At 36.9% G+C, this 27896-nt stretch overlaps 1 protein-coding gene across 1 annotated transcript; it reads left to right on the top strand.

Moving 5' to 3' along the window:
* Window positions 1-1808: 1808 nt before the first annotated feature.
* On the top strand, window positions 1809-10816 carry LOC147762184 (uncharacterized). Its single transcript, XM_087010712.1, has 3 exons — window positions 1809-3826; window positions 4356-4497; window positions 10252-10816. Exons 1-2 carry the CDS (start codon window positions 1876-1878, stop codon window positions 4481-4483), a joined length of 2079 nt encoding a protein of 692 aa, XP_086866838.1. The 5' UTR covers window positions 1809-1875; the 3' UTR covers window positions 4484-4497; window positions 10252-10816.
* Window positions 10817-27896: the final 17080 nt, after the last annotated feature.

The following is a 27896-nucleotide window of genomic DNA, read 5'->3' as shown; positions in this document are numbered from 1 at the left end:
CAAATCCCCACTGACAAATTATTTTTTAAAGGACGCCTTTTCCAACTAAAAGTGACATTCTTTGTCAATTAACAATGCCTTTACAAATTTACTTTGCACCAGAGCAAGCTGAGTGATGACGTCAATTTGATATATTTTCTACCATAAGCCAGCTGAGTGATGGCGTGAATTCGATATACATTCTAGCATAGGCCAGCTGAGTGATGACATCAATTTGATATACTTTCTAGCATAGGCCAGCTGAGTGATGACGTCAATTTGATATACTTTCTAACATAGGCCAGCTGAGTGATGACGTCAATTTGATATACTTTTCTAACATAGGCCAGCTGAGTGATGACGTCAATTTGATATACTTTCTAACATGGGCCAGCTGAGTGATGACGTCAATTCTATATACTTTCTGGCATAGGCCAGCTGAGTGATGAAGTTAATTTGATATACAAGGTACTTTCTAACATAGGCCAGCTGAGTGATGACGTCAATTTGATATACTTTCTTACATAGGCCAGCTGAGTGATGACGTCAATTTGATATACTTTCTAACATAGGCCAGCTGAGTGATGACGTCAATTCTATATACTTTCTGGCAAGCACAGGTCTCAAACTACTGCGCATGCGCGAAAAATACTTCGTTTGAAACAAACAAATGGTGGAATTGACAAAGCCTGCCGGTGTTTACCGTCTGATTGATTTTTATTTAATTTGCTTTCTGGTGTTGTTTTGAGAAGTTATATTAGATATATTCTGTTGTATATTTTAAAAAGCAAATCCATCGGACTTTCCTTTGATTAACATTCATTTTACGGTCAATGTAAGGGGGATTCCCTTCGCATTTATAGTGTTATATGTGGCCCCAAAGGGATTTTCCACCCCTCCCCCACTCTTGATTAATAAAATTCTTCATCGGGCAGATTGAAATTTATACTGCAAAATACATTAAAAATCGTAGGAAGGTTAATATTGCAGATAATGCTGTAAGGATATTCTTATCCGGGGCGAAAAGGGCCAATATAAAATTTTTATCTTCGTCTTACGATTTTGGAGTGCCTGTTCTAATTTTTGAAAGTGAGGCAATGGATATAATAGGTTCTTATCGACGGCCTATTTATTAGCTTTATAGATTTTTAAAAGTATTTGGAGATTAAAAACACAAAAGCTGGCAGGTTTCAAATCGAGGCCCCACATATTGTTCTAGTTCGTGTGCTTTTCTGGCATAGGCCAGCTGAGTGATGACGTCAACTGTTCGCATTATCTCCACATTTCACAATAAAAACATTGTAAACAACTCATAGAAATGTAATAAAGTATACTTTACCACAAAAATGGTGGTTAACGAAATTATTCTGGAATTTGAACTCACACCAAGTGACCTCCATAGATGGTCACACTCTGTTATGATCTCTTATGCTTAAGAGAATATTTAAAAAAAAAAAAAAAACTTTTCAGAAAAAAACAGGGAATAACTTTGAATGTTGGGATGTGTTCATTAGCTATTAGTAAGACTTGAAAAATTGTTGTTTACCCCAGTAAGTTCATTTTTTGGCCAAAATGAACAGTTATTATCCCTTAAAGTTTTTAAAAGAACCCGTGCCCTTAATTATAGCCAGAGCAGATGCTTGAGAAAAGGTAGCATGATATAAAAATTACAGGTTTTGGCTGTTCACGTGAAAATTGCGTTGAAAGGGGTGTTTATTCTTTAGAATGAGGTTCCGCTTTTTATGTCATTTTTTTCTCGTAGCCTGAGATGCCGTTTTCCGCCATTTTGTGACCTGACCTGCCGTTTCTACAAATGCGAGCTTGCCTCAACTGCCTCGTGGTCGAGACAGAGGCCATGGACGTGTTCAGTACTGGGGACATTTTAATCATGTAATCATGTTTTATTCGGCACTGAGATATGTCTACCGAAGTTGTAGTCGACACAGTTTTGTTGGTAGAATAACTCAGTGTTTGGCACAACCCTCACAATGCCATCAATCGCTGCGATTTACATGCGCCGTTTCACAACCCCGAAGCCCTCACAAGATATGGGGTTGGTCGTTGGGGAGACTTACCACTGGGACTGAGCTGTCATACTCTACAAAAACAATCAATGAATATGACGCCATCAAGACGAAAGATGAATATAACGCCATCATCAGAGACACAATAATACGTTTTGAAAAAATCGCGAAGTGGTACCTCATTCAAGATGGAAGGAGCGAAGGAGAGATTATTAGTGATTACGAGGACGGAGCTCGGGAAGCTGAAAAGGACCTTGACGGAGTGCTACCGTATATATATGCTGTTAGTCTTAAATGTTTGAGGGATTCGCCAAGATATCAAAACACTCATCTTTTACAAGATGACAGGTTATCATCAGCCCTGCTAACCATCATGAACAAAGGTTTGATGGAGGGAAGTGTTCCACGTCAGTTAAACAGATTGTTGTTAGTTGGGGTTTTAATTCAGCCATCTCCAGAAATCCTTCAGTTTTATAAGGAACTGGAGAGACACATGTCACAGGTATGGTCTGAATGGCATGTTAAGATTAGGATAGATGCCTGCCACCGATGGTTACATCTGTCTGTACTACACAAGCAGAATTACCTTGAAGAGCAGATAAGGATTTTCTTGAAGCACTTGATGAGTGAGGTAAAGCTAGAGAGGAAAGAACTTGGAGGCAAAGAAATTCACTGGCTTGTTAGTGTTCTACAATCTGCAATATACTATTCTTGTGAACTGGGAGGAAAATGGGTGGATGAAAATGACGTAAGACATTTTTTACAGGAGCTGGAATTCAACAGTGAATTCTCTGAGCCGAGAGAAGTGTACAGGTATGTCCAACTCTGTCATAATGTTGAATATTTGGTGCCCTCTGACATTTTATGGAAGGGGTTGGAGATTCTGCTTTGTGATGGAACTGAAGAATACAAGAGACGTGCATTTCTGTGCATTAAGTGGATGTTGGGCTTAGCCCATAAGCTGAAGTTGAATAAAGGTTTCATGGATGTACAATATGTTACAGAACTTGCTGAGATATTTAAGAAGCACGCATCTTTGTTGCCATTGAGACAGCAAATTGGTATTACATGGGAATTTAGTGTAATGAATTATTCTGATCATGAAATGCTGTTGAAAGTTGCTGAGAACTTTGTGGCTAATGCACAAGATATCGATGGGGACGGTGGTCATAGTTTAGTTCATGCTTACCTACTAATGGATTGCAATACAAATATTGCTTTTTTAAAAAAAGTGGTTGATTTAGTGCAAAACCAAGGGAGAAATATCCCCCCTTTCAAATTGCTTTCCATTACTTGTGATTTGATGCGCCATCATGGCTATTATGAAGTCTTCAGTGGAATACTTGATAGTTGTTTCCAGTCTGGTCTGATGAAGGAGGAATCATTAAATGTCATGAAGCCTCAAGGGTGTATAAATATTGTGGAGTTGTGTGGAAGGTTAGAAATGGAGCAAATTGACAAGTATGTTAAGAAGATTCCACCAAGCCTTTACAAAGCAGATGGTATTCAATACTTTACAGAGAAATTGAAAAATATATGCCAGCATTCCTCAAAGAAGGCTGTTTTAGAGGCTGTACAAATGATTCTTGGTGGTCCCCACATGGCAAGAGTCACACCAGTACTTCCCATATATCGTCCTGTTGTGGAGTTTTGTTTGAATGAATTGAATGAGCCTGTAGACATGAAGCTGGTGCCCAGAGTCTTTGATGAAAATGGGTTCCTCAAAATGGAAAACATGTCTGCCTTGCCAGAAAGATGGAGAAGAATAGCAGTGTGGATTCTTCATGATGAAGATTTCTTTATCAACAAGCCAATGTTAACTGGTGAGTTAAAAATGTGGTTGTTGTATGTAGAGACGGCTTTAGTAAGCCCACCCTGCTGCCTAAGCAGCTTTGGGTTATGACTAACACAAGCTTGACTTCAGTGTATTGAGCCTATTTTTCCTATATACTTGCTGGTTACCCACTGAGGGCCAGCTTATATAGCCATAACAACAATGGGGTACTGAGAATAACAATAGGTTACAAAGGACAACAATGATGTATCAGTAGAGAGTAATGTAGACAACTGATGTTGTATGTATGTCAAATATAAGTACTATACTCCACTGCCTCACTAAATCTCAACATGTTGTGGTATACATTTCCCAGTAAACATTGTATTATTTCACGCTTTAAACAGAGGCCATCTTAATTTGAATGTGTTATATGTCTATGTGATAAAGTTTTGACATGAACAGGTTTTCTTTGTGTAAATATTAATATTTCAGTGCATTCAGGCACACATTTCCTCTCAGTAAGACATTGAAATATGTTTTATGTTAACATTGATTTGGTTTTCTTTATTCACCAGGTGAAACAAAGGCAAAGAAACACTTCCTATATCAAGCAGGATACAGAGAGGTTCTAGAGGTGCCTTTTTTTATGGTGAAAGAAAAATCTGCAAGTTTGTACAAGTTTTTGAAGGAGGAATTGAAATAAATCCCTCACATAAGGTAAGGAAGTAACACTGTAAGTTTTCTGAACAGAGTAATTCTTTAAAAATATTGTGAAAGAGGTAGACGTAACACTTTGTGATATAATCTTATTGCTATTTGTACTTTTTCCTTGTTTGGGCGGGGGGGGGGGGGGTGCTGGTTGCTGCCTGTTTTGCACAAAGTAAATTTTTTTGGCATAACTAAGATAAGAATACAGGAATTGATAACTGACAATAAAAGTCATCCTTGTTTTGATATCTGGGCCTTAAAACTATTTACTAGTACCCAAAATTGTTCTATAAATTGAGTTTACTTCATCATCACTGGGTGCCATCCACTCATAGCAGATTGGCTGTCATGGATCGCCACATCTCTCAAATACTTGAACTATATTTTTTTTTGACCAGTTTATTCTTTTATGTTGTCCATGTATGTCGTTCTTGGTCTTCTTTTCAAACATTTCCTATTAGCCTTTTTCATCTTTTCCGGAAATGGAAATTGCATTGTGGGTAGGGGAGCCCTGCTACGTCGAAACACTTACAGCGGTGCTTAAAACCATGGCTGGGTTTACGTGCTTTTTTGTCCCGCTACTACAATAACAGTAAGCGAGATCGACACATGAGGTTTAATAAGTTCCCAACAAACCCGTTAGAATAAAAAAATATGGTAGAAAGAAAGGAAAATATTGCAAGTTTGGATCAAAAGCAGGGCACCGCGTTTGCGCTGAACATTTCGAAGGCGGGAAGAAAAACTATAATATTAGGAGATCAACGGTGCTTTAATAAAAAAACAGAAATGCTTAGTTAAACAACGGATATAACGAACTATCGGCAAATAGAACTCGGGGTAAAAAATGCGAGAAAAAAAAACATTATAAAGATTTGAAGAAAAAATTGAAGAATAGGCCGGGGCCTAAAAATTAAGAAAAGACTTCAAGCATGAGATTATGGAAAAAGAAAGTAAAAGCTTTGAAGTTTTACACGGGGATTCTACTTACAAAAAATTCAAGAACTTTCACGACTTTTTGTGTAACAACAAAGAGAAGGTTTGAAAAGTTTCGTATGTAATATCCTTTTTGTGTGTGTTTTATTGATAAGTGATCATTTTAAATGTTGTAGGCCCATCACAGGTTTTAGTCTCTAATAACCCTTAGCAGGGTGGGTTCTATTTTTTTTTAACGTGAGACGTTAATAAAATTTTTATTATTATGTATTCAGTCCCGTATACGTATTACTGATTTGTACAAACGGGGCTCATATTATCAAGATCAACAGAGACATACGAAGAAGAAAGTACATCGGCTCTTGTTGAACGCGTTATCGGCGAAATAAAAAGTTATTTATTTCTGAACTCAATGACAAGAGAATTGGAAAATTCAATGGGCATATTTTTACAAAAAAATGCAGAAAAGCCTTTCTGTAAGCTACACGTACATAATACATGTATGGTAAAGACAAAATGGATAATAAACATAATCCAACAACGTATTTGTAAAGTAATACAAATATGCTTAGTATTAAAGTAGGCCTACGTAGCCTATATTTAACTGTCTAAGATAGTTGAAAACTATGAAATGTGTGGGAAACACTTTATTTGAATGTTTTAATTGTCTGTGATTGAAAACGATGAAAATACGCATAAAAACGTTTAAAAATCAAATAATTTGGGCTCTTGCTATAATTTTGTTTTTGTTTCAGATTGACAAAATTTTCATACTTGTCAGACCGAAAGGCTGACATTTTTTACCTGTCGTAAATTTTGTGCGTATACTAGAGTAAGACACGGTAAACTTTAATTATCGTCTGGGAAAGAGTCGAGAATTCCTGTCTCACCTATTTAACACTTAAAAGGTTTTAATTACAGAGGAAAGGTCGTAGTTGTGGCCGCCCGCCTTACCGAACAATTGAACAAGTAACACCTGATGCCTTATCAGGTACCAAACGATTTAATCAGTTCACCGACGAACGATCTGCGTGTCAGTTTTACCTGTATACACAGTAGTTACGAGTCAAACAATGCAGGAAATCTTTTCATTTTATCGCTTTAAAAATCTCTTAAGATATCCTTCAAACAAGACATAAAAATCGTAATGAATTGACACTGCCGGTACATGAGGTGATATCGCCACAGCTTGCATAGAACATGTATAAAATTGTGAAGACGTAGGCCTGCGCACCTGTCCACACTCTTGAAAGCTGTGTACGAGTCACTGGCTATTTTGATTTTATATATAAAAAAACAATGAGTCTCTTTCGCATATCTTTATTATCGGAAGCATTTAAAAGAACTCCGTAGCTTTAGTTCGTCATCACTTTTGAAAGTGCAGCCAAGGCTCGGACGCTTAGGTGAAGTCTAGTTGTAAAGCGCATTGTATTTTAACTGAGAAAAAAAATATTTAATTGCTTGATTCTCCGTCCAAATAGCTGTTTCTTGCCTACAGTTTACGCATTTCTGTGCTTCAGCCACCTTTTTAGTTTGACAGAAAGCAATGCACGCTTCATACGACCTTTTTATATGCGCACCTTGTACATCATCTACACCTAGCATTGCCATGCTGGAAACAGCAGAGGACCACCATGACCCCTGTGGCGCGCGGTTCCTGTCATGCACACTTCGTATTTCCGCAAAAGATGAAAAAGGTTAATTTACTAGTAGCTTTCTTTCTAGTAGCAATTGTTGCAAATGATCCTTTTAATGTCAAATCGGCCAAATTTATGTAAAAATGGGAATTTTCTGCAAAAAAAAATTGTTTGTGCCTTTTTTCAGAAACTACACAGACCTAAGCTGTCATATTATAATGAAGAGTTACTCTTACTGTCTCCTTTCATTTTGTTAAGTTTGAGGTCAATCGGTGCATTTCCATGGGAGAAGCAGTCATTTGGTGCCAAAACTGAAAACTCTCTTACACCTACTTATTTTGGAACTGTAAATGCTAGGGACATCTTGTTAATTGCATTTAATAGAGCTTGTCAAGCGCAACACTGGAAGTGGTGTCAGTTTTTACGTACAGACACATTGACCTATTCTCTTCGAACTGATGAATATTCTTATAGCCTTTGCTTATGCTGTCGTCGTCATCATTGTGCACTTTCATTATTATATAACAGTAAACTAATATGAAAACTGTTTTACCTTTTATCATTTAGCTCATAGAACTGATGAATATTCATAAAAACACAAGTGAAATGCGAAAATCAACCTGATCAGACCATTGTTCCTTTTTTTTCAGCATATTTTATCCACCCTTATACAAATAAAATATATAAAACTGTTTTACCTTTTGTCAGAACTGATGAATATTCATAAAATACAGGTCAAGTTTTAAAATCAGTCTGTTTGGACTACTACTGATGGTTAATCTGCTATCTTGTAGTGTGTAATAAAGTGTCAAAAATGGAAATAAAGTCACATCAGTGCAGTTTCAATCTCTCACTATGTTCAGAATCTCAAAATGGTGCAAATTGGAAATTTAAAATTGTTCTATTGATATTTTTCTCATCTCAGCAGTCTTTTATGTACAAACACAGATGTGTCTCTACATATAGCAGTTACCTGCGTCTGTCGTTGTCGTCGTCGCCATGCACTTTCACCGTTAACACGATTAGTGGAAAGCCATTTTACCTTTTCGCTTGAAACTTACAGAACTGATGAATATTCATAAAACGTGGGTCAAGCTAAAAAAATTAGCATGATTGGGCCATTTTGTCAAAAGTAAGGCTGTTTTTTCGCTTTTTTTTTTTTTTGGATGTATCCAACACCAATAACATGATAAGTGGAAAACTGTTTTACCTTTTAGCAAGAAACTTACAGCATTCCTTTACTTAAGCAGTATTTTATTTATTTTTTTTTTTTGGAATGTTTTTTTTTTCACCCTCTCACACCGATTTCGGGGTCCCCAGAGGATGTCATCCATTAAAATAAAAAAGTGTGGCCTTATGTTCTTTCACCACGAATCGCGTTCGAAGAAGCGACCAAACTTTTAAACCATCTTTACGTAAAACAGTGATATGCCGCAGGCTGAATATAAACAGAAGTACCAATAACTGAGAAATCAAATTTACTGAGTTAATCAGGTGACCTCATTTCTATGCTAACAACGTTATTTTCAAAAAAAAAAGTTTATCAGGAAACATTTGCCCTGCCGTGTTAACATATGCTCGGCAGCATGGACCACTCTCTTGATAGCTGTCTGTGTGTCGTGAGCAATAGACAATGCCGGAGCAAGTAATATCGGGAGCAGGGGGCTTCCCCATAGGGAATCACTCTATTCGTTTGAGACAGATACTATGATTGGCTAGCTTACTTTGTCTGTGAATGTTATCATTTTTTATATCTTGCCTGATAAGTAAATGGAGGGGAGAAAAACTCTGTGGGTTATATATAATTTTATTAGTGAAGTATGTCAAATGATGACTGTAAATTCAAAATGGTGACACTAAAAAATCTTGCTGGTCCTTTGGACTGCCGAAGTTCAATTTTTTACCATCTTGACAAGTTTTGGCTGGTCATCAGTGATCAGACCTACAGTTTCATCATGACTGAAATTAAAGGAAAGAAACAGGACTTAAATACAGCTTTAGCTGGAAAACAAGTCTTATTGGTTGATTTTTCTGGCCATTGAATGAGATTACATTAGTAAACATACGTTACACATATGTTGAGATTTCCCTTTAAACTCCCATATGTTTAGCTCTCTGCATGATACAGTTTGTAAAAGTCTAAAATTAACAGTGTCACATAATTAGGAATCAGTGATAATTATGCAGGTAAAGGTTGCTTAATATTGCATATAATTTTACAAAAGAAAAAAATTATTTTGTGTAATGCGAACATAATTGCTATAGATGAATAACAGTGCCTTATTATCCTCATACTCACTGGGGTTATTCATATCGTGTTAATATAACTAGATTAAAAGTTTGAATAGCAGCTTTATTGGAATATTTTTTGTTATTTTTTATTTTAATTTTTTTTCAAACACTGGCATCTTCAAGATGTGACTTTTAACTCCCTCCGACCCGAAGCTTTGTACATTTTCTGTATTTCCACATAAGCTATAATATTGGTGTTAATACCTTTAAACATTATACAAAAATATTTTATGCACTGTCATTTTTCTCATTTTTCACAATATGTGAAAAATGGTGATATTGCATAAATTGATTTTGTATAATGTTTAAAGGTAAATGTTTGAACTCTGTTGATCCTGAAACTGTAATCTTATTGACCACGTTACCTATTGTGCATCATTAAATTTTAGTGTTGATTGACTGTGCTGTTATAAACATTATTTATTATTGTGTCTCTACATTTGACAGCTTTGCTGCCTTGTTTTTACTTCATATTTGCTGTGTGGCTATATTTACTAAGACTGGTGCCTGTACATTTGCCAGTTTTTCTGTCTCTTGTCTTAAGCCCCCTTTACAATGGACGATGTCCTTTCTGCATCCTGTAGTACGGCCCCATTTGAAATTTAAAAAAAAAAATACGTTCTGACAACTGGCCGATCATTGAGCATTCATTGTGCAACCAAAGTGATGCTTGTGCCTCCTTTCTACGACCACAGCAATGCCAGTTTCATGGTTGCACAAAGGAAGCAGAATGGACGCTGTCCAGTGTGAAGGGTTTTAGGTACAATATTTTCAAAATTAACATTTTTCAGCTCTGTGTGGAGTTAGATAATTTTTTTAATAAGGTCATAAGGTTTTTTGCTGTTTTTAGCTGTACTGTTTCATTGTGAAATATTGAAGTTTTTCATTTGCTTTTTTACAGGTTATCCAATAATTAGGAGACCTTTGAAGTGCTTCCTGACAGCATTGAAGAGGATTTGATAATTCTCCACTGACTTAAAAAAAGAATGGAGCCAATGAATGTTGAACAATAATCTGAAACCAAGTTCACAAGCTGTAAACTAGGCCTTTTTATTCTTGGTCTTGCTAGTAATATAAACAAGGACATATCATAATAGTGCATATGCATGGTTGAAAATCTTCACATGTGACTTTAAAAAATAATGAATTCTGTTTTCTTATATTGTCTTTGAGCACTGACATAGTGACTGACATTTGGTGTGAAGACAGTGTTAAAGCTATAGGGGCACACTGATTGTTGAAGGGGTGTGCAGGGGTGTCTTAATCACCCCCTTCCAGGTTGGTCCTGTAATCACAGTAATATGGAAATTGAAAATGAGGCAAATGCTTACAGAAGAGAAAATGTTTATGGTGAATTATGTTGAATGTTCTGATGTTAGATTTGTTATTTCACTAATTGAATTGTTAGAGGTGTAAAGCATTGTACCTATTTTTATGTTGTCTGGAAATAAAAGATGTTAAAAATATTATTAGAAATATTTGATTCCATCAAAGTAGGTGATGACTGCCCTATAATGCTTATTCATCAGAGTTGTATAAAGTTGCTCAAATTCAGCAAAAACAACAATATAAAAACCATTTTCAAGCTTAAAGTATATTGAAAAGGTAAACTAAGTAATTATAACATTTTGTCTCTTTTACCCACAGTACACTCGAAATTCTCTGTGCACCAAAAAACTACGTCTTAGCTTTTTTTGTTTTACTATGGGTAGAAACGTAGATCAAATATGATGGGAAATCATTTTCTAAATAGTAAACCTAAAGATGTACTAACAAAATAAAATTATCCAACTTGAACGCGTGAAATGGGTTATTGTCTTAACTCTGAAGATTTAAAAGCTAAAAACTTCACTTCAAATACTAGGATAATTTTAAAAATTTGTATTTAAAAAAGTCCATAAAAATTAAATGAAACAAAATACGTATAAAACTTTCTTGCTCTCTTACATAGTAAATAACCATCTATTCTGAAGCCAATTCACATAAGGTATTGCAATTAAAAAGCAGCTACAGAGGAAGTGTAAGAGGGCATTCCCAGAGATTTAGATCGATCTCACTAGATAGACCCATCTCCCTGGGGGTTCATGCTAAATTGCAGTCAGCCAACCACGCACGGAAGTTAATTACCCCCTTACAGCTTGTAGTAGGCGGGACGGACATTTAAGCCGGATTATCTGACAGTAATCTAGTGAGACTCCCCATGGGGATAGATCGATCCAAAATCTATGGGAATGCACCCTAAGATCTTCAACAAAAAGTTGCAGTGCATTTCAAGTGATGGTTTAACTAAAATATTATTATTAGAAAACTATGTAAACTTATGTCTTCAAACTTACACAACTGATAAGTGTTCATTAAGTACAGGTGGAGTTAGAAAATCCACTTGATTATACCATTATTTTCATAAGTTGTTGGTTTCTGTATTTACTTCAGTATAGATGCAATACAGATACAGACATGAGCTTTTTCCATGGAACCGCGGAATTTCTGCGTTTTTAAATTCAATTCCTAAGGTGGCCCCCGGACCCCAGGCTGGTTAAGTGTAGGGTCCCATGATAAATGTTCAGAGGGATTTTATTTATTTATTTATTTATTTATTTATTATTATTAATATTCTTTTTTTTTAAACCTAGATTCATTCAGATAACATCCTTTGAGGAAAAACTATTTGACCTATTCTCTTCAAACTTATAGGAATGATGTATATTACTAAATTAAACATTTTTCATAAAGTTAGACAATTTTGTGACCTTGAACTTCCATGTTCCTGAAGACTTTTTCCTTGTCACATGTGCTGACTATCTATGTTACCTGCTGTGCATAATTTAAATTGGTGGTGATAAAGCATTTTGTAATATTGCAATAAAATTGACAAAAACCCTATTTTGGTCACTGTCACTATAAAGACCTACCCTCTACCAGGGCCACAGGTTGCTTTTTCACAAGATATTCACAGATGTGTCTTATAAAAAGATAGACATTTGACTTTGGAAATGTGATAAATGTGCCTTTAATATCTGCCACCCTGGTAGAGGCTAATGAAGACTATTTATATTAAGGAAAACCTAACTAATTATTCTCATACTCAAAGAAAAGATTAATAGGGCTGATATACAGCTTGATTTAAAAAAACAGCCTATCAGTAATAGAATTCTTTTATTGCAGAAATGCAGATTTTTGTGAAATGCACATGAAAAGAAAGAGTCAAAAATTCACACTCAAGTTCCATTGATTGAGTTGCATTGATTTTTCGCATCAACAGTTCACCTCTTATATCTTAAAATGTGTCATGTTGTCATATTGTTCTTATCAAACAGACAATTGGCTTTGCTTTGATAATTAGCCTTTATTCATGAGATACTTATTAAGTTGATAGCAGTAGATTTACCCTGAGCTGTAGAGGATCCTTGGACAATTCCCCCCCAGGACAACCCCCCCCCCCCCCCAGGACAATTCTCCCTCCCCCCCAGGACAATTCTCCCCTGGATGATTCGCCCCCCCCCCCCTCCCCCCCCCATAGAAACATATATTTATATACAAATATAAAGTAAATTAGTGTTAAAGGGGTAATAACTCTTCATTAAAATTTTTGGCTAAAAAAAAAAGAATTTTCCTAGAGTAAACAACAATTTTCCCATACTTGCCAATGGTTAATGAATCTATTTTTACATTCAAAGTTAGTCCCTGGTTTTTTTCAAAAAAGTTTGGTTTTTTGTTAAAATCTCTTAAGAGATTATAACAGAGTATAGCCGTCAATGGCGGTCACGTGGTCTGAAGACAAGCTCAGATATCAGAATAATAGCTATAACTGCCATTTCTGTGGTAAAACAGAGTATATTATATTTCTATGAGTTGTTCTCAATGTTTTTATTGTGAAATATAGAGCTCATACGAAGAGTTATTACCCCTTTAAGTTCAAAACATTTCATCCAATTTATTAATGTTTTAGCGTAATAATAAAACTTCATCATTAAACAAATTACTTCATTACAAAGTCCTTTTTTGTTGAGTACAAGTACGGAAAGTATTATTTAAAATCTAATAAAAGTATAACCACCTATCCTCCAGGTAAAGTTGGGGAAAGCAGGTGGACAGGTAAACAGATATTTTATGAATATTTTCAGTGTGACAGGTAGTGGGTAGTAGGTAGTGGGTAGGTGGGTAGTAGGTAGTGGGTAGGTAGGTAGTGGGTAGGTGGGTAGTGGGGTAGGTAGGTAGTGGGTAGTAGGTAGTGGGTAGGTAGGTAGTAGGTAGGTGGGTAGTAGGTAGTGGGTAGGTGGGTAGTAGGTAGTGGGTAGTGGGTAGTGAGTAGGTGGGTAGTAGTCAAGCAATTAAAAGTGACAGATAATCAAAGGGATACCTAGATAAGAAAGAATCTGTATACCCCACCTTTCCCTAGAGATGCACCTTGATTCAAAGCTTACTTAATCAAGGGGGGGAATGAAGCAATTAAAAGTAACAGTTAATTCATCAAAGGGTTACCTGAGATTGAGACCATCTGTTTACCCCACCTTTACCTGGAGATATACTTTGATCAGATTTTTAATTAAATTTTCTGTACTTCCATTTCTAAAATTGTCTGTACTTGTAAATGATTTGTTTAATGAAATTAGCATTCTCTATCCTTGAGTTGCATCATCACACTAAGAAATATTCATAAAATGGATGAAAAGATTTGAACTTTATACTCTTTCCTTTATAATTTTACATAAATATATATTTCTTGGGGGGGGGGGGGGCGTCCAGGGGGGAACTGTCCGGGGGGAAATGGTCCTGATGTGACAAGCTGTTAGCCACTGTAAATATGAACAAATAGGAGGCCAAATCACCATTTATCTCACTAAAGAATATCGTTAAAAGGTCTTTAATGAACGTCTCTTGGGACGTCAGTTCCTCCATCTACCGATCCGAAATAACAGAAGATCATTCTGTACAAATGTAGAATGAAGTTGTTCATATATCTGCAATAAGATGTATTACTTACAATGTACAATACCTTAGTGTGAGACTGTGTTTTTCATTTGTGTCATACTACACTGTTTTACATTTGCCGAGCATAGGGACACACATTTTATATTGATGAGTATCTTCACGAAATGATTTTAAAAAGCAAGACAGTGAATGCACTTTTTAAGGAAATTGAAAGCTTTTACCAGGAATGTGTCTATTTTAACGAACTTTTATAGGTGTGTTTTAAAAATTATTTTAACTTACGCTGTAACTGTTTGGTATGGGCGTGAAACTGTAGAGGATAAAAAACAACTAGAAGAGATTGTTGAAACGGCAGGTAATGTAATTGGAACGAATCTTACTCCCATTCATTCCATTTATCTCGATAGGGTTAAAAATAAAAAATAAGACAGCTTCCTTCATGACTGATCCAGCTCAAACCCTATTAAAATTTTTACCCAGCAACTCGAGGCTTTTAGTTTTTAAGGGCAGTAAGCGATTTTTATCTAGCTTTTATCGGCAACTCTGAGCCATCTAACCAATTTAGATATGTCGAAGCCAAAGGACTTCAATAGTTTTCTGAAACAGGTCCCAGACAACTTATTACTGGTACCAGAATTATATTTTATCATTGTTTATTGTTGTAACAAAGACAACGCATAAGCATAAATGTATCGTGACAACGTTTTTTATTATGTTTTGTTTTTGTCCTGGTTGAACGTTATTGTTAACTTATTATAGTACTGAACAGTGAAAAAAGAATCTCGCCTAACTCCACCTTTCATCTCTTCAAGAAAAAATGTATCTCGCGCGGGTCAAGTGTTTCTGTAACCAAATTGCTAGAGTAATATAAGCAATTTTCATTTGCGGAGAAAGGAACGATGCGCGCAAATTTAATGATTTTTATGCCGAAGTTCAAGCACAACAAGATCGGTTCTCAATATTCTATTGCTAACACAGTATGAGTACGTTATAGCTGATAGATAGATAGATAGATAGATAAAAAATGATCACGTTTTACATCGCGAGTTGGAACACCAAGTCACTTATTACCGGCTTTAGTTGATGTATTGTATGTCAACTCATTTATCGCAATTTTGCTCTTTAATTTCATCTGGTTTGGAGACACAGATTATAAGGAATATAATACATTTAAATCAGTGAGCAAAAATTACCTCTGCAGACATCGCATCTAGGTTTTAGCGGAAAACCAACGCCTCCGAATCTGCTGACCTGTGGCTGGCTGTCAATCACCAGCTACTCTCAGCCAATCAGTGCACGATATTTTCACAGTTCAAGTTTTACCAATAGCCCATTTCTACAGGGGTAAAGCCCCTTTAGCAAATCATGATTGTCTTCATTATCTTTATTTAATTTCACTGATTTAGGTGTGTCTAAGCCCAAGGACTCTCGGCTTTGTCGTGTATTTCATGTTTTGGAGACACAGGTGATAAGAAATATATTTTAATTGGTGAGTAATACTAGCTCTTCGGTTATTTTACCTTGGTTTTATAAGAAAAACAACGCCAGACGTCTACATGTAGGAATTGAAGTCCGTGGTCCCTTAACATTAGTACAGGTTAGGGTTAGTCAATAGTATGTCACCTGTACAAAATAATGAGGAACGGACTACGGTTCCTGGCGGACTATACTGCATTCCTGTCACATCGGCCTAGATTTTGATGGATTAAACATAGGAACAACTTTTATAATTCTTACGTCAACTCTATTGCTAGATTTCGCTAAATATTAACGGAATAAAATACCAGTCCGTCGATGATTACTTCATTTCCGATGACGTTTATTTTTCCTTAAAATTGCAAATTATACAAAGCCTACGTGTTTTCAAGAGAAGCCTGTTATGTCAAAATGCCCCCATTGCACAATTTGAAGTGGTCAGCCATCAAAATTAGCTATCAGTTTAATCCAGCGTCGTGAACATGTGCTCTTCTGGAAAAGTAGCTCAAGCCGAATAACTTAATGGTGTAAGTTGTTTTCATTGGTTGGCCGGAGTCATCTTTTGACTTAAAAAATGATTTTGACATTTTTAAGCTCATAAAAAAACGCCGTTGATGACATTGTGTGAGAGTGCGGAAATTTTACCCCTTTACCTCTTAAATACATCTAAAAATGTATAGGCCCGAACAAAGTCCGTATAAACCAGACACTCCCCACAAATAAAATAAATAAATAAATGTATATCTACAGCTATTTATAATTAGCAAATTAGAGTTCGCATATACCAACTATAATAAGCAATCTGCCAGACAGAAAACAAGTGGATAGGCAAGCACGACGTTTTCCTCGTTCCTGCAAAATATTCAGTTAATCTTCTTTAAGGCGATAATGCCGCACTTGGAAAACCTGTTGATCTATCATGTCGAACAAGAGCAGGGTCGAGTGCTGAACAAAATCTTAATAACATATTACTTGACAATGCTGTTACACTCTTTCTGAGAATAGCTTAGTGACTTTTGTGTCTCCACAGAAAATTAATTAACAATCAGGTATGGAAAGCACGCCTTTGGTAAATCTTTAAATATAATAACCGTAAAGACCCAAATGAACCCTGTACATAACACAGCCCTCTTAAAAAGATAGTAAAATACATAAATGAATAAAATAAACTGTATCTAGGACTATTAATCTGATCAAAGTTCGTACGGTCTTATAAATAAACTACAACGCGATGACTTAACACAGTACAGCAAGTGCCAGGGATCTCGACGAAAGAAAAGCACGCTGGCCTGTTCTTACCTAAATCAATTCAAAAACAGCATTCGATATATTTTCTCAGTTGATTCGGGTAAAAATGTACGTTGGTATTTACGAAAAAGGGTAGTTTTCGATATTTTCAGTTTTTGACGACGTAGAACCGTTTTCATTTCAAAGAAAACGCGGGAGAAGGAGGAGATGTGAAATGGGTGCAGTTCAGTAGCGGATTTAGAGGGGGGTCAGGGGGGCCCTGACCCCCCCCCCCCCTTTAATTTCTGGTCCCCTCTTGAAATTAGAATTTTTATCTAGCTGAATCTTAGTTCTAAACCGTACCAAATGGCACCGTTCGCCTTCTAAAATACCAAAATTTTTCGGGGCCCTTAAGCGCCCCCCCCCTTCAAATAATCCTGGATCCGCCCCTGGTGCAGTTCATCGTATTTACTTCTCTAGCTATTAATCATTGCTATGGTGTGATAAAAACTAAACTGAATTCAGAACAAAAACAACAGAAATTGTCACAACATGTTTTAATAATACGCAGTCTCAGTAAGAACAATAAGCAACATCAATACAATTTCTGCAATAAAATATCTGGAATAGCTTGTTTCACAAAAGATTTCCTGGGCTAAGGTTAACACTGCTAAAATTGAAGATCCGACTACACAAGGTCAACCTTGTGATTAAAGATTTATTTTTATTGATTGTCACGCAGTAAATGTATTGGCCATATACTTAAATGAGCTACTGTCACCAGTGACAGTAAACAAATCGTAATGACGATCAGAGTTATAGCATTGGGTTCAGTTGATAGATCAAAATTAATGAAGCAATTAAGCGACCTTTAAGATTTTTATAAAAGGCACCTTTGTTGTATTTTGTTATTAGAATTACTATTATTAAATTCATAGCAGACTTAATAATTTTATTAACCTTAGTAAGCTAAAATTGTAGCCAATAAACTAAATTAAGTATTATTGTGAATCAGGCAATTGGGCTATGACAACTAATGTTGAAATAATTTGATTGTACAGTAACTTGTAGTCAGATAGTTGACAAAACTGAATGCAACGATACAGTGAAAACATAAAAATTATTATAATCATTATATATAGCAACTAAAAGTTGGATTTTACATGTTATTTATGAAGGAGTGATGCATGTTCTAAAACACATGGCATTAGAACATAAAAGAAAAATTACTGATCATAATATCAGATCAAAACTGCTTCTGGTAACGTACTTTGCTACAACTTTGAACACTGCAACGATATGATTAAAGGGATAATAACTCTTTGTATGAGATCTATATTTCACAATAAAAATATTGTGAACAACTCATAGAAATATAATATATTCTGTGTTACCACAAAAACGGCAGTTATAGCTATTATTCTGATATCTGAGCTTGTGTTTAGACCACGTGACCTCCTGGCTATTCTAAACAAACTTTTTAGAAAAAAACCCAGAAGCTAACTTTGAATGTAAAGGAAAATTGTTGTTTACTCCAGGAAAATTCATTTTTGGCCGAAACGAAGAGTTATTATCCCTTTAATAATATTTCATATATATTAGCAATATTAAGTAAGGAATAAAATCTTAAATATTAATTGTCAATATATACACTGATTATTTTATTTCAGATTGCAAAACATTACAAGAACAAAAACAGACTGAAGCATATCAAATACTATTTTTCTCTAAAAAACAGTTTTCACACCCTTCTGTGTTTGTTGAGTAACTTGAAAATAACCTTATACACATAACCATGATCCTTAATTTACGTTATTCTGAATAAACTGAAGTTTCTTTTATCTTGAATATTAACAAATGAACCACACAGTGCTAAGATATACAATATCAACTAGACAGCAAAGCTGACAAATATACAGACACCATACAGGAAACTAGGCAGCAAAGCTGTCAAATGTTCAGACATTACGTAGAAAAAAGTGTTTGGAGGTGGTCGGCTCATGCCTTGGTTAAACTGCCTACCTACCTAATTAACTAACTCTTACCAAAATAACACGATCCAAGGCTGTGCCCCTGGGGACGTATGTTTTGACAGCGCCCCTAGTTTAAAGCTTTGAGATTATTTTCGGGACGCTAGAGTCTGAAGAAAAATGCTGATTCCCTTGGATATGTTTATTCCACGTATGTGTAACGGAATGATATGATATATTAGTCTTTTTGATCTGATATGATCTGATCTGAAGCCTCTGAGAATGCTAATGTGTGAAAATTTCACGCAAAAAAGAATAATTACCATAAATGTAAATTGACCATGCTTATTTTGGAAAGCAACCTGCCTTTTTACCAAACAAAGCCACTCAGTAAATTTAAATTAAATCAAAAATAAGATTTGGAAGCTGTATGGCGAACGTCAAAAAATTTGTGCCAAAAAAAAAAAAATACTTACCGTAAATGTAAACCGATCATGCCGATTTTAGAAATCAACCTGCCTCTTTACCAAACAAAACCACTCAGTAAACTTAAAGTAAAACCCAAATTCGATTTGGCAGTTATGGGGCGAACGTGACCAAAATCGTGAAAAAAAAACAAATAATTACCGTAAATGTAAAATGATCATTTTGATTTTCGAAAGCAAACCCGTCTCTTTACAAAACAAAGCCACTCGGCTAATTTAAAGTAAAACAAAAATACGGTTTGGCAGTTATGTGTCGGAAAGCGACAGCAACGGCGACGTCGCGGACAGACAGACCCATCAGAATATATATATATATACAGTGTCTGTATATAAAAATAGACAAACCTGAAGGTGTTATTCAATAGTAAGTCGAATTACTAGAAAATGTGCTCTTCAGCGAAAAAGAAGATTATATGGCATTACTTTACAATGTCATGCTTATCAAAAAATATAAATATCCTGATACATACTTACATCAATAACAAAGAACAATAATTACAATATAAAGATAATTATCTAATTACATTTGCAATGGATATAACAATTACTCCTTGCGCAATAAAGTACATGAACTGAATCAGCTAGATTCAAAATCAGATATGTAAACCCAATTTAATGATAGCTCGAGGGGTTCGATACGTTAGGATTTTTCCTTATTCTCTTGGACAATACGGCAATAATCACTGTTATATAAGAAAATAATGCTGTCGCATGAATATAATAGGCCAATGCATCGGGATGAATTTGCTAACTCAAGCTGATGCCTAACAACAGCGGATTTGGGTTAAAACGTGTCGTATCGATTTCGAGCAGATCTCCCTCACCTGAACAGCTTTAAACACCGTTCGAACGCTTAGTTAATCACAACAGTAAGGATACAATCGATATTTTCTTCAAAGAATTAATAATGCTGTCATTAAAGAGGATAAACATTGTCTTTGTTTAATGGTACCACCGTAATTAGGGGCTGTGATCTCCGAAGCATAAACCACCCAATATACAGAAGCGAGTGGGGGTGATGAATAAGACAACAAATAAGGGTGGTTGTGCTCTAAAAGTGATTGTTATTCCATTATCATCAAGAAAAGTGTGCCAAAAAAAAAAAAAAAAAAAAAAAAGAGACAAAAAAATTGCCAAATATTGGTCTTTACAACGTACCAGTATCGAAACCCGTAAAAAGGACAAGTACTCTACACAACAACTAACCAGAAAAAGACTGTAACTGATGAACTAATCAAAACCGAATTAAGTTCCCCATCCCCTAAATTAGTGTGTATAACCTTCATAACATATATTTGTTGCGTGCATGTGTGCCTGTGTGAAAGAACGACATTTGATCATATATACCGACCGCCTGATGCCTTAAACCCTTATTCTACGGGCTTGCATTGGCATGCCCCAATCATAAACTTTCCCACACGTTTGTTCAAAATTCCGTAAATCAAGGGATTAGTGACTGAACTTAGCATCAACAGTTCGATTGAAATGTTAAAAATAATATGAAAGGTCACTCTATTGTGTACAATGTATCCATCAAACGCTGACAGAAGCGTATAAGGAATAAATAACAAAGTAAACGTACCTACTATTATGGCAGTCATCTTTGCCACTTTGACTTGCATTTCATCTAATGATCCTTTCGAGTTGGATTCCTCAGGTTTGACAGACAGGGCTTTTCCTCCTCGAAATTCTTCTCTCTCCTGTTTGGTCTGGTTTTCTGTCTTCGCGGTGGAGGTACCTGGCATATTCATCTGAATGCGGTTCACTCCAATTTTCTGTCTTTGCTGCCGGACGCGTCGAAATATGGCGCAATAACACCCGAATGTTATCAGGAGGCAGATTGGCAGGTGCGGCGTCACCAAGAATCGCATGTGTTTTGGATGGACTATATTACCCCTGCATTCTTTATCTGGGGACCAATCATTCCAGCCAAACAAAGGAGGGATGGAGAGGGCCAACCCGTACAGCCATGTAAAGACTATGGCCGAGGTCAGTCTCTTTTTGTTAAATAGTTTTACGTGCTGGACATGTCGACAGATCTTAAAGTATCTGTCAAATGCGATTAATGTTTGGTGAAAAAGTGATATAAGTATCAGTCCGGATCCAGTGGCAGTCTTAAACAGACAAAAATATTTTTCGGATGCGAGATGACGTAACCCGGGTAAGTTGTCAACGAAATACACAGTGACTATGTGAATCGGCATGGCAACGAGGCCAGTGACTAGATCTGTAATTGAGAGACTCATCAAGATATAGTTTGTTGGCTCTCGAAGTTCCTTAAACTTTGCAAATGCTGCAATGAAAATGATGTTGCCAACAATCGTCGCAACTAACAAGATGACTTCCACTGTGATGAAAGGCAGGCATGATACCAGATCCGTGCACGCTGAAGCCACCGTATACGTTTTGTTGAGCGTCATGTTGGCGTCCTCTGTTATAAAATCTTTAGCTGAATAGTTCAGCATTTTGTATCTCTCCAACGCAACTAAAGTCAACTCTGATATTTGGTTTGCTTAATAGCTGAAATGTAGATATCTGCTTCCCGTTTCGTTTAGCAAAATATATATATATAGATATACCAAAATATAGATATACCAGTATATACAAGTGAAAGAATATCATTGGTTGTTATGTCAATACGTCATGTCTGAATCTGCACTGGGCGTTTTCCCTGAAAGAGAAGAAGAATATTGAGGAGTGTTTGTATCAGAAAATATTCTCAGTTGTTTTTCAGTGACAAAATCAAAATATTGTTTGGCTAGCAGGCAGTCTCTGTTCCCTCTGTCTTTATGCATGCAATGTTACTTGAGATTAAATTCGTTTTAAAAAATGGAGGGGATGAAATACGTTTTAAAAAACGGAGGGTTGCGAATTTCGCAATTAGGCCCTATGCTCCCTTTACAGAAATGTAACTTGTACATCCTAGAATTGGCATCTATTTGATTTCCACGTTTAGAGAGCATAATTTTCATTATGATTTGAACACCAACCATGTGTAAAGGAAGTTTATGGACCAAGTGCTCAGTCATCGTATTAGATCTTATTAAAATTATCTATCGATCATTGTGTCAGCCGAAAGGGACACCAACTGGAAGGAAAACCATCAGTCATTATTTATGTGACCATTTGTTTTTCATCTTGTCATTCATGATGGAATAAATACACCGGAAATAAAAAACAAGCACCTGTTGATACTTCCCCTATAGGTGAATAACAACCAAACTGCATTACAGAAAACAAGAAGTGGTAAAACGACCTTTTAGACAATATTATAATAATAATGAACTTTGTGGACCTTTTAACGTCCACCAGTCTAGCACAGAGATAACATTACATTAATTACATAGATCAGGTGATAGATCACATTCCTGTTTCCGGCAAAATATTCTTGTCGAGGGTGATAATACCGCAATAGGAGAACCTTCCTGAGTATCTAATAAGGTGTCATGTCGAACAAGATACAGCAGGTTCGAGTGCTGAAGATAATCCCTCAGCCGTCTTCTTGGCAATGACGCAAGCATGTTGACAAGACATTACCCTCGTTAACTTTGCAGATAAATCTAGGTATCTGAACAAGGTATGGTATTAAAATGTAAATGAAAAATAGCATGTAAAAACTACTCCAACTTCTTTCTGTAATGTAACATTTTTATTGCTTGTAACTTTACCATTTACCATGTACTATTTTGTTATTATTCATATAACTGTAAAATCCTGAAGGTTTAATATTTCCGTAGAAATGCGATTTAACATCATTTCAATCATAAATCGGCATAAAATCGGCGTTTGAAATCATCTCTAAAACGCAAAATCTAGCCTTCGCTTTGAGTGTTCGAACGTGCGGAAACCATGCAAGGAAATTTACCTATAATTACATGTGATTGCTGTAAAAATTACTCAGAAGGTGGAAAAAGCATGAAACTTAGCACAAATGTTCCTTGGACTATGCTGATCATTTCTAAGGGTAGTGCCAAAAATTTCAAAGGGTTGCTTAGCAACAGTTGCTAGGGAAGTGAAGTACCTTGAGCCTCGGTCACAGGCCGTACGGGCTCTTATGGGCTGTTTGCGTCCAAATTTTGCGCAGAATCTCACGTCCCACGCAAGTCCTCCTTACGAAATTTCGAGTTCGCAGACAGCCCGTAAGCACGCACGGAGGATATTGGACATGTCCGAAAGATTCTACGAATAACCTGCGAACAGCGAGGCCGCAAGCGTGACTTGCTCACCTCGCAAGTTCACAAGGAGTTCGCCAGTGAGACGTGCGTGGTCCAAGACGCACGTAGCAATCAATGAAGGAGCAAGTGCCTTTTGATTGTTGAGTACGGCGCACGCCCTCACAGCTAACAAACAAAGTCGAAATCACACCAGGAATGCGTCGCACGTGCTTCACCCTCACGCCTGGAGTATAAGGGAGCATTCACATCGAGAAGAGCCGAGGTCTAGTAATGCCGCGACCTAAATATGGCGGACCTACATGAAAGGAAGACCGCTCATCCTGTTAATCCTCACCACGCGTCGTCCCTGCAGGAGCACAGTTATTAAAATTCAGCTCAATCCAACCGGTCGAGGGACAACGCGTGGGGGGCGTGTGAGAGGTGGAGAGATCATTAAAAGATTAGCGGTCTTCCTTTCATGTAGGTCCGCCATTTTAGGTCGCGGCCTTACTAGACCTCGGTTCTTCTCGATGTGAATGCTCCCTAAAAGGATCCTTACGACGCACGATCGTGTCTCGCCAAAGAACGTCGACTGTGCAACGTGCAAAACAATTTTCAAAACTGAAATTTTGCTCGATTCAACTTCTTATACCCTGTATGCCTCCAAAAGGCAAGAGAAAAAAGCATAGAGAGCAGAAAAGAAGAGAGGAGGACGAAGAAAGAAGGGGAGAACACGAGGCAAAACTGACGGACACCGTCAGTACGTCAGTTTTGCCTCGTTTGAGACAAGTGTGAAGCAAAAGTGACTCTTAAGGGAACTACATTCGCCGTGCGTTGCATTCTCTTCGTTAGTGGTGAGTGCGTGCCACGTACGCAGGAAGGAATAGAAACTCAAGAAACGAGTACAGTTGCCACGGCCATCGCACCTGGCAATTCGCAACTAGCTTGAAAGAACATATCACGTGGCCCCTCCGATTCGCAAGGCAAACTTGCACCTTTTCATTGAAACCTTTCCTCTACCTCTACGGCCTCCACGGCCTCCACTGCGCCCAAAATTCGTAGGGGACGTGCGATCCTAAAATCCATGCGTCCGGTTGTGACCGAGGCTAAAGTAACCCGTGTAAAAGCAGTGTGTACTCACTGGCTGACTAAATCTGTTGACACAACCTGCACATGGACAGTCCACTTATAATGTGGGAATTTTGTCATTAATTTGAAGATGCGAACTACAATGGTTGGACCCGCTTTGAACTGTATTCTATCGCAATACATGTAGATTCCTTCGAAATAAAGCTCTATAAACCGCAAAGCTCTTGGAATAATTTATCAGTCGTATTTTGTTATGACAATACGGACATCTTTTTAAAGTAGTGTATGTCTAAGTATGGGAAATGATATTTGGGAATTGATGTAAAATCTAACATAATTTGAGTACTTAAATTTGTTAAAAGAATATAAAAATTAGAAAATGTGTGTGCGAGGATTTGTGTATGTGTGAGTGTGTGCGCGCTTGGAATGGGTGGCACATATAATGAGGGCCAATTATATCAATTTTCTTAAAGATGGTAAAAGGCAGCTTAATGAATTTATTGAGTAATTCGTGATTGTAAGGGAACACACTCAATGACTGTTTTGCAATAAGTATGCGGACCGCAGAGCATGGAGAGAGTGCCATCATGAGAAATGAGGAGCCATTTCATTGTGTGGTAATAATGTCTTTGTATCGTTTTGATATTTATAGAAATGATATTTGTTAAAATGGAGAAAGACAAGCTGAAATATGTGTGTATAATTTTGAAAAATACATCTCGGAATGCAATTAAAAGATGTCTTAAAAATTTCCCCCGTGAACTTCTACGACGAGAAACTATAGTGGCCAAAAGATTTTTAACTCTAAAATCTTTTTACTTCTGATTATTTTGACTGTTATAGTTATTATTTTTTCACTCGGTTTTCTCTGTAATATTAGCTTTAAAAAAAGTGAGAGACTAGAGGGAGAGAGAGAATATCCCAATAAAATTCACCCTTGTCGAACACAAATAAATAGAAATGCAGTCAAAATTTAATGGTTTGCTTATATCCATGTCCACTCACTTGAAAACATTAGACAAGCAGTTTTTTTTACCTATATATCATAATTATAACCTAATATCGCGTGTAATTTTCACCCAAAAGCAGTGACGTCTGCAGTGCATCTCTGAAACGCGTTTACTATCTATTCTTCACTTGTGGAATGATTGTGTTAGTGCAGAAAATTTCTTTCTCACCAGATGACAACTAAAAACTCTAATAATATTTTTGGAATTACCATTAAGATCATCAAGACCATCAAGATAATCATAATTACAAATCTCTGATATGAACATCACTTCCGGCCAGTCTTATATTACTTCAGGGGACCTAATTTGCATATAAGAGAAAAAATGCATTTTTTTCCGACTTTGGTTTGTCTTCAAATTTTTCATCATTTTCAAAAAGTATATTGTTGTCCTTTGCTCACAAATCTGGACACATTTGATCCACATACATTGTTTGTAAATTATGTTATTAGAAATAATTTTTATATCACAGACGTGTATCACGTTTTCACTCCATAGCCATAATACTCGGCAATAGCTGCATGGGTATAAAAGTAGGTCAATTGCCTGTATAAAAATGCCATACGATTATTGATTTTTTAGTATGGACCGTTTTAGGGGGAGTCAGAAGTGGAAAATGTATCAAGATACCAGCAAAATATTTTGGATGCACGGGGCTACTGAAAAACAGAGTATTGTTCAGACCAGTATATTTTAAATTTCCTTTGATCAGAGTCGCGGGCATGTGCACGCGGCTCAATTAGTTTATAGTAATTACTCTTATCTTTAGACGCTCTTTCCCTCTACCCTATCGCAGTAATCACTCTTATCTTTAGACGCTCTTCTTATCTTTAAACTCGTAAACTTAAAGGTCTGGCACGCCGGTTTTAAGTATAAAGAAGGCTACGAAGCCAAATAAAATTCAGTTTGTGATTTTGTAACGAAACAGTGGTGTTGCGTTGATATTCTCTCTGAGCATAACTCAAGTCGGGAATCGTGTACCGAACCTTGGAACTTCACGTTTGCGTTAGAGCCCTTAGAAGTAATTTTATACCCGGTGGTATATTAAAGAACCCAGTACAAATTTGGCGAAAGCTCGCACACGATTCCGCTAAACGATTTAGTTATATTCGGGGAGAATTGAACACGTAGCACACACTATCAACGATGGCCGAGGGACGCAATCAAGAAATTACAATCCAGCCCGGAATGGAAATGCACCGACTGGTTCAAACGCTGGAGATATTAGTCACGGACATGCAAGGTAAGCAACATCGTACTATTAGGCAGAGTAAAATAGACGAGGCTGCCACGGGTGTGAGCCCGTGTGACGGAAATGTCCTGTCGGAGGTACGAAATTACATTGATGAAATAGATGTCTTGAATGAAACGTTACGGAATATTCCGGGGGGAGTAGTTAGGTTAGTCGTCAAATCGGCGAGGGGGGCTCTGAGAAGGGATTTAGAACGGTTTTTAAATTCCCAACCGGATAGGAATGCGACGGTCTGGCCCACGATAAGAGAGCATATTCAACGGTCTTTTCTCTCTCCGCACGAGCCGGAGAAATTAAAATCGGAACTAGAAATCATAACGCAGTCGGGTTATGAGAGCATAACTACTTTTAATCGGCGATTTTTGGAGGCCAGCAACAGGGCCTACCCAATTCCGCGTAACGAAGACGCAGAACGGACCATTCTTCGCGCGTACATAAGAGCTCTTTTAGATAAGAGACTAGCTGAAGACCTTCTCGTGAGGGGTCGCCCGAGAACGTTGGTAGAAGCCCAGACCTGGGCCGTACAAGAAGACTCCGGTAGAGAAATTTACCGTCAAATCGTCGGTCAACAACAACAACAACAACAACAACAACAACAGCCGCAACAGCAACAAATAGTTTTCCCTCACACAAACGTGCTGGCACATCAAGCACAAATGCAACAATCGGAAAGGCGGGAAGAGCCTATGGACATCTCTGCGGTTGACACAAACACACTCCTACTAGAACAAATGCACAAAACAGCCAACTGTTTAGAAAAATTACAAACAAGAATGGCGAAAATAGAAACACGAGTATACAACACTCCCTCCCCGCGGCCACACACCAAACAACGCCAATTTGACAATTCACGGCCTTTTACAAAAAGAAATTCTGGCTGGACGAATGACGGTACGGTGATTTGTTACAACTGTAACAAAGTAGGGCACTCAAAGAGAGAATGCCGGCAGC

This window comes from Lingula anatina, chromosome 4 (genome assembly GCF_051362555.1).
Source record: "Lingula anatina isolate TDL-2025a chromosome 4, LinAna3.0, whole genome shotgun sequence".
Lineage (NCBI taxonomy): Eukaryota > Metazoa > Brachiopoda > Lingulata > Lingulida > Lingulidae > Lingula > Lingula anatina.
Note: the sequence above shows the minus strand (reverse complement) of the source record. Positions and strands in the feature narration are given on the sequence as shown.

Bases quoted from the DNA above. Each gene is read 5' to 3' on its own strand.
- LOC147762184 (XM_087010712.1), top strand. From the start codon at position 1,876: ATGTTTTATTCGGCACTGAGATATGTCTACCGAAGTTGTAGTCGACAC. The intron at 3,827-4,355 runs GTGAGTTAAAAA...TTTATTCACCAG, and splicing joins CAACAAGCCAATGTTAACTG to GTGAAACAAAGGCAAAGAAA.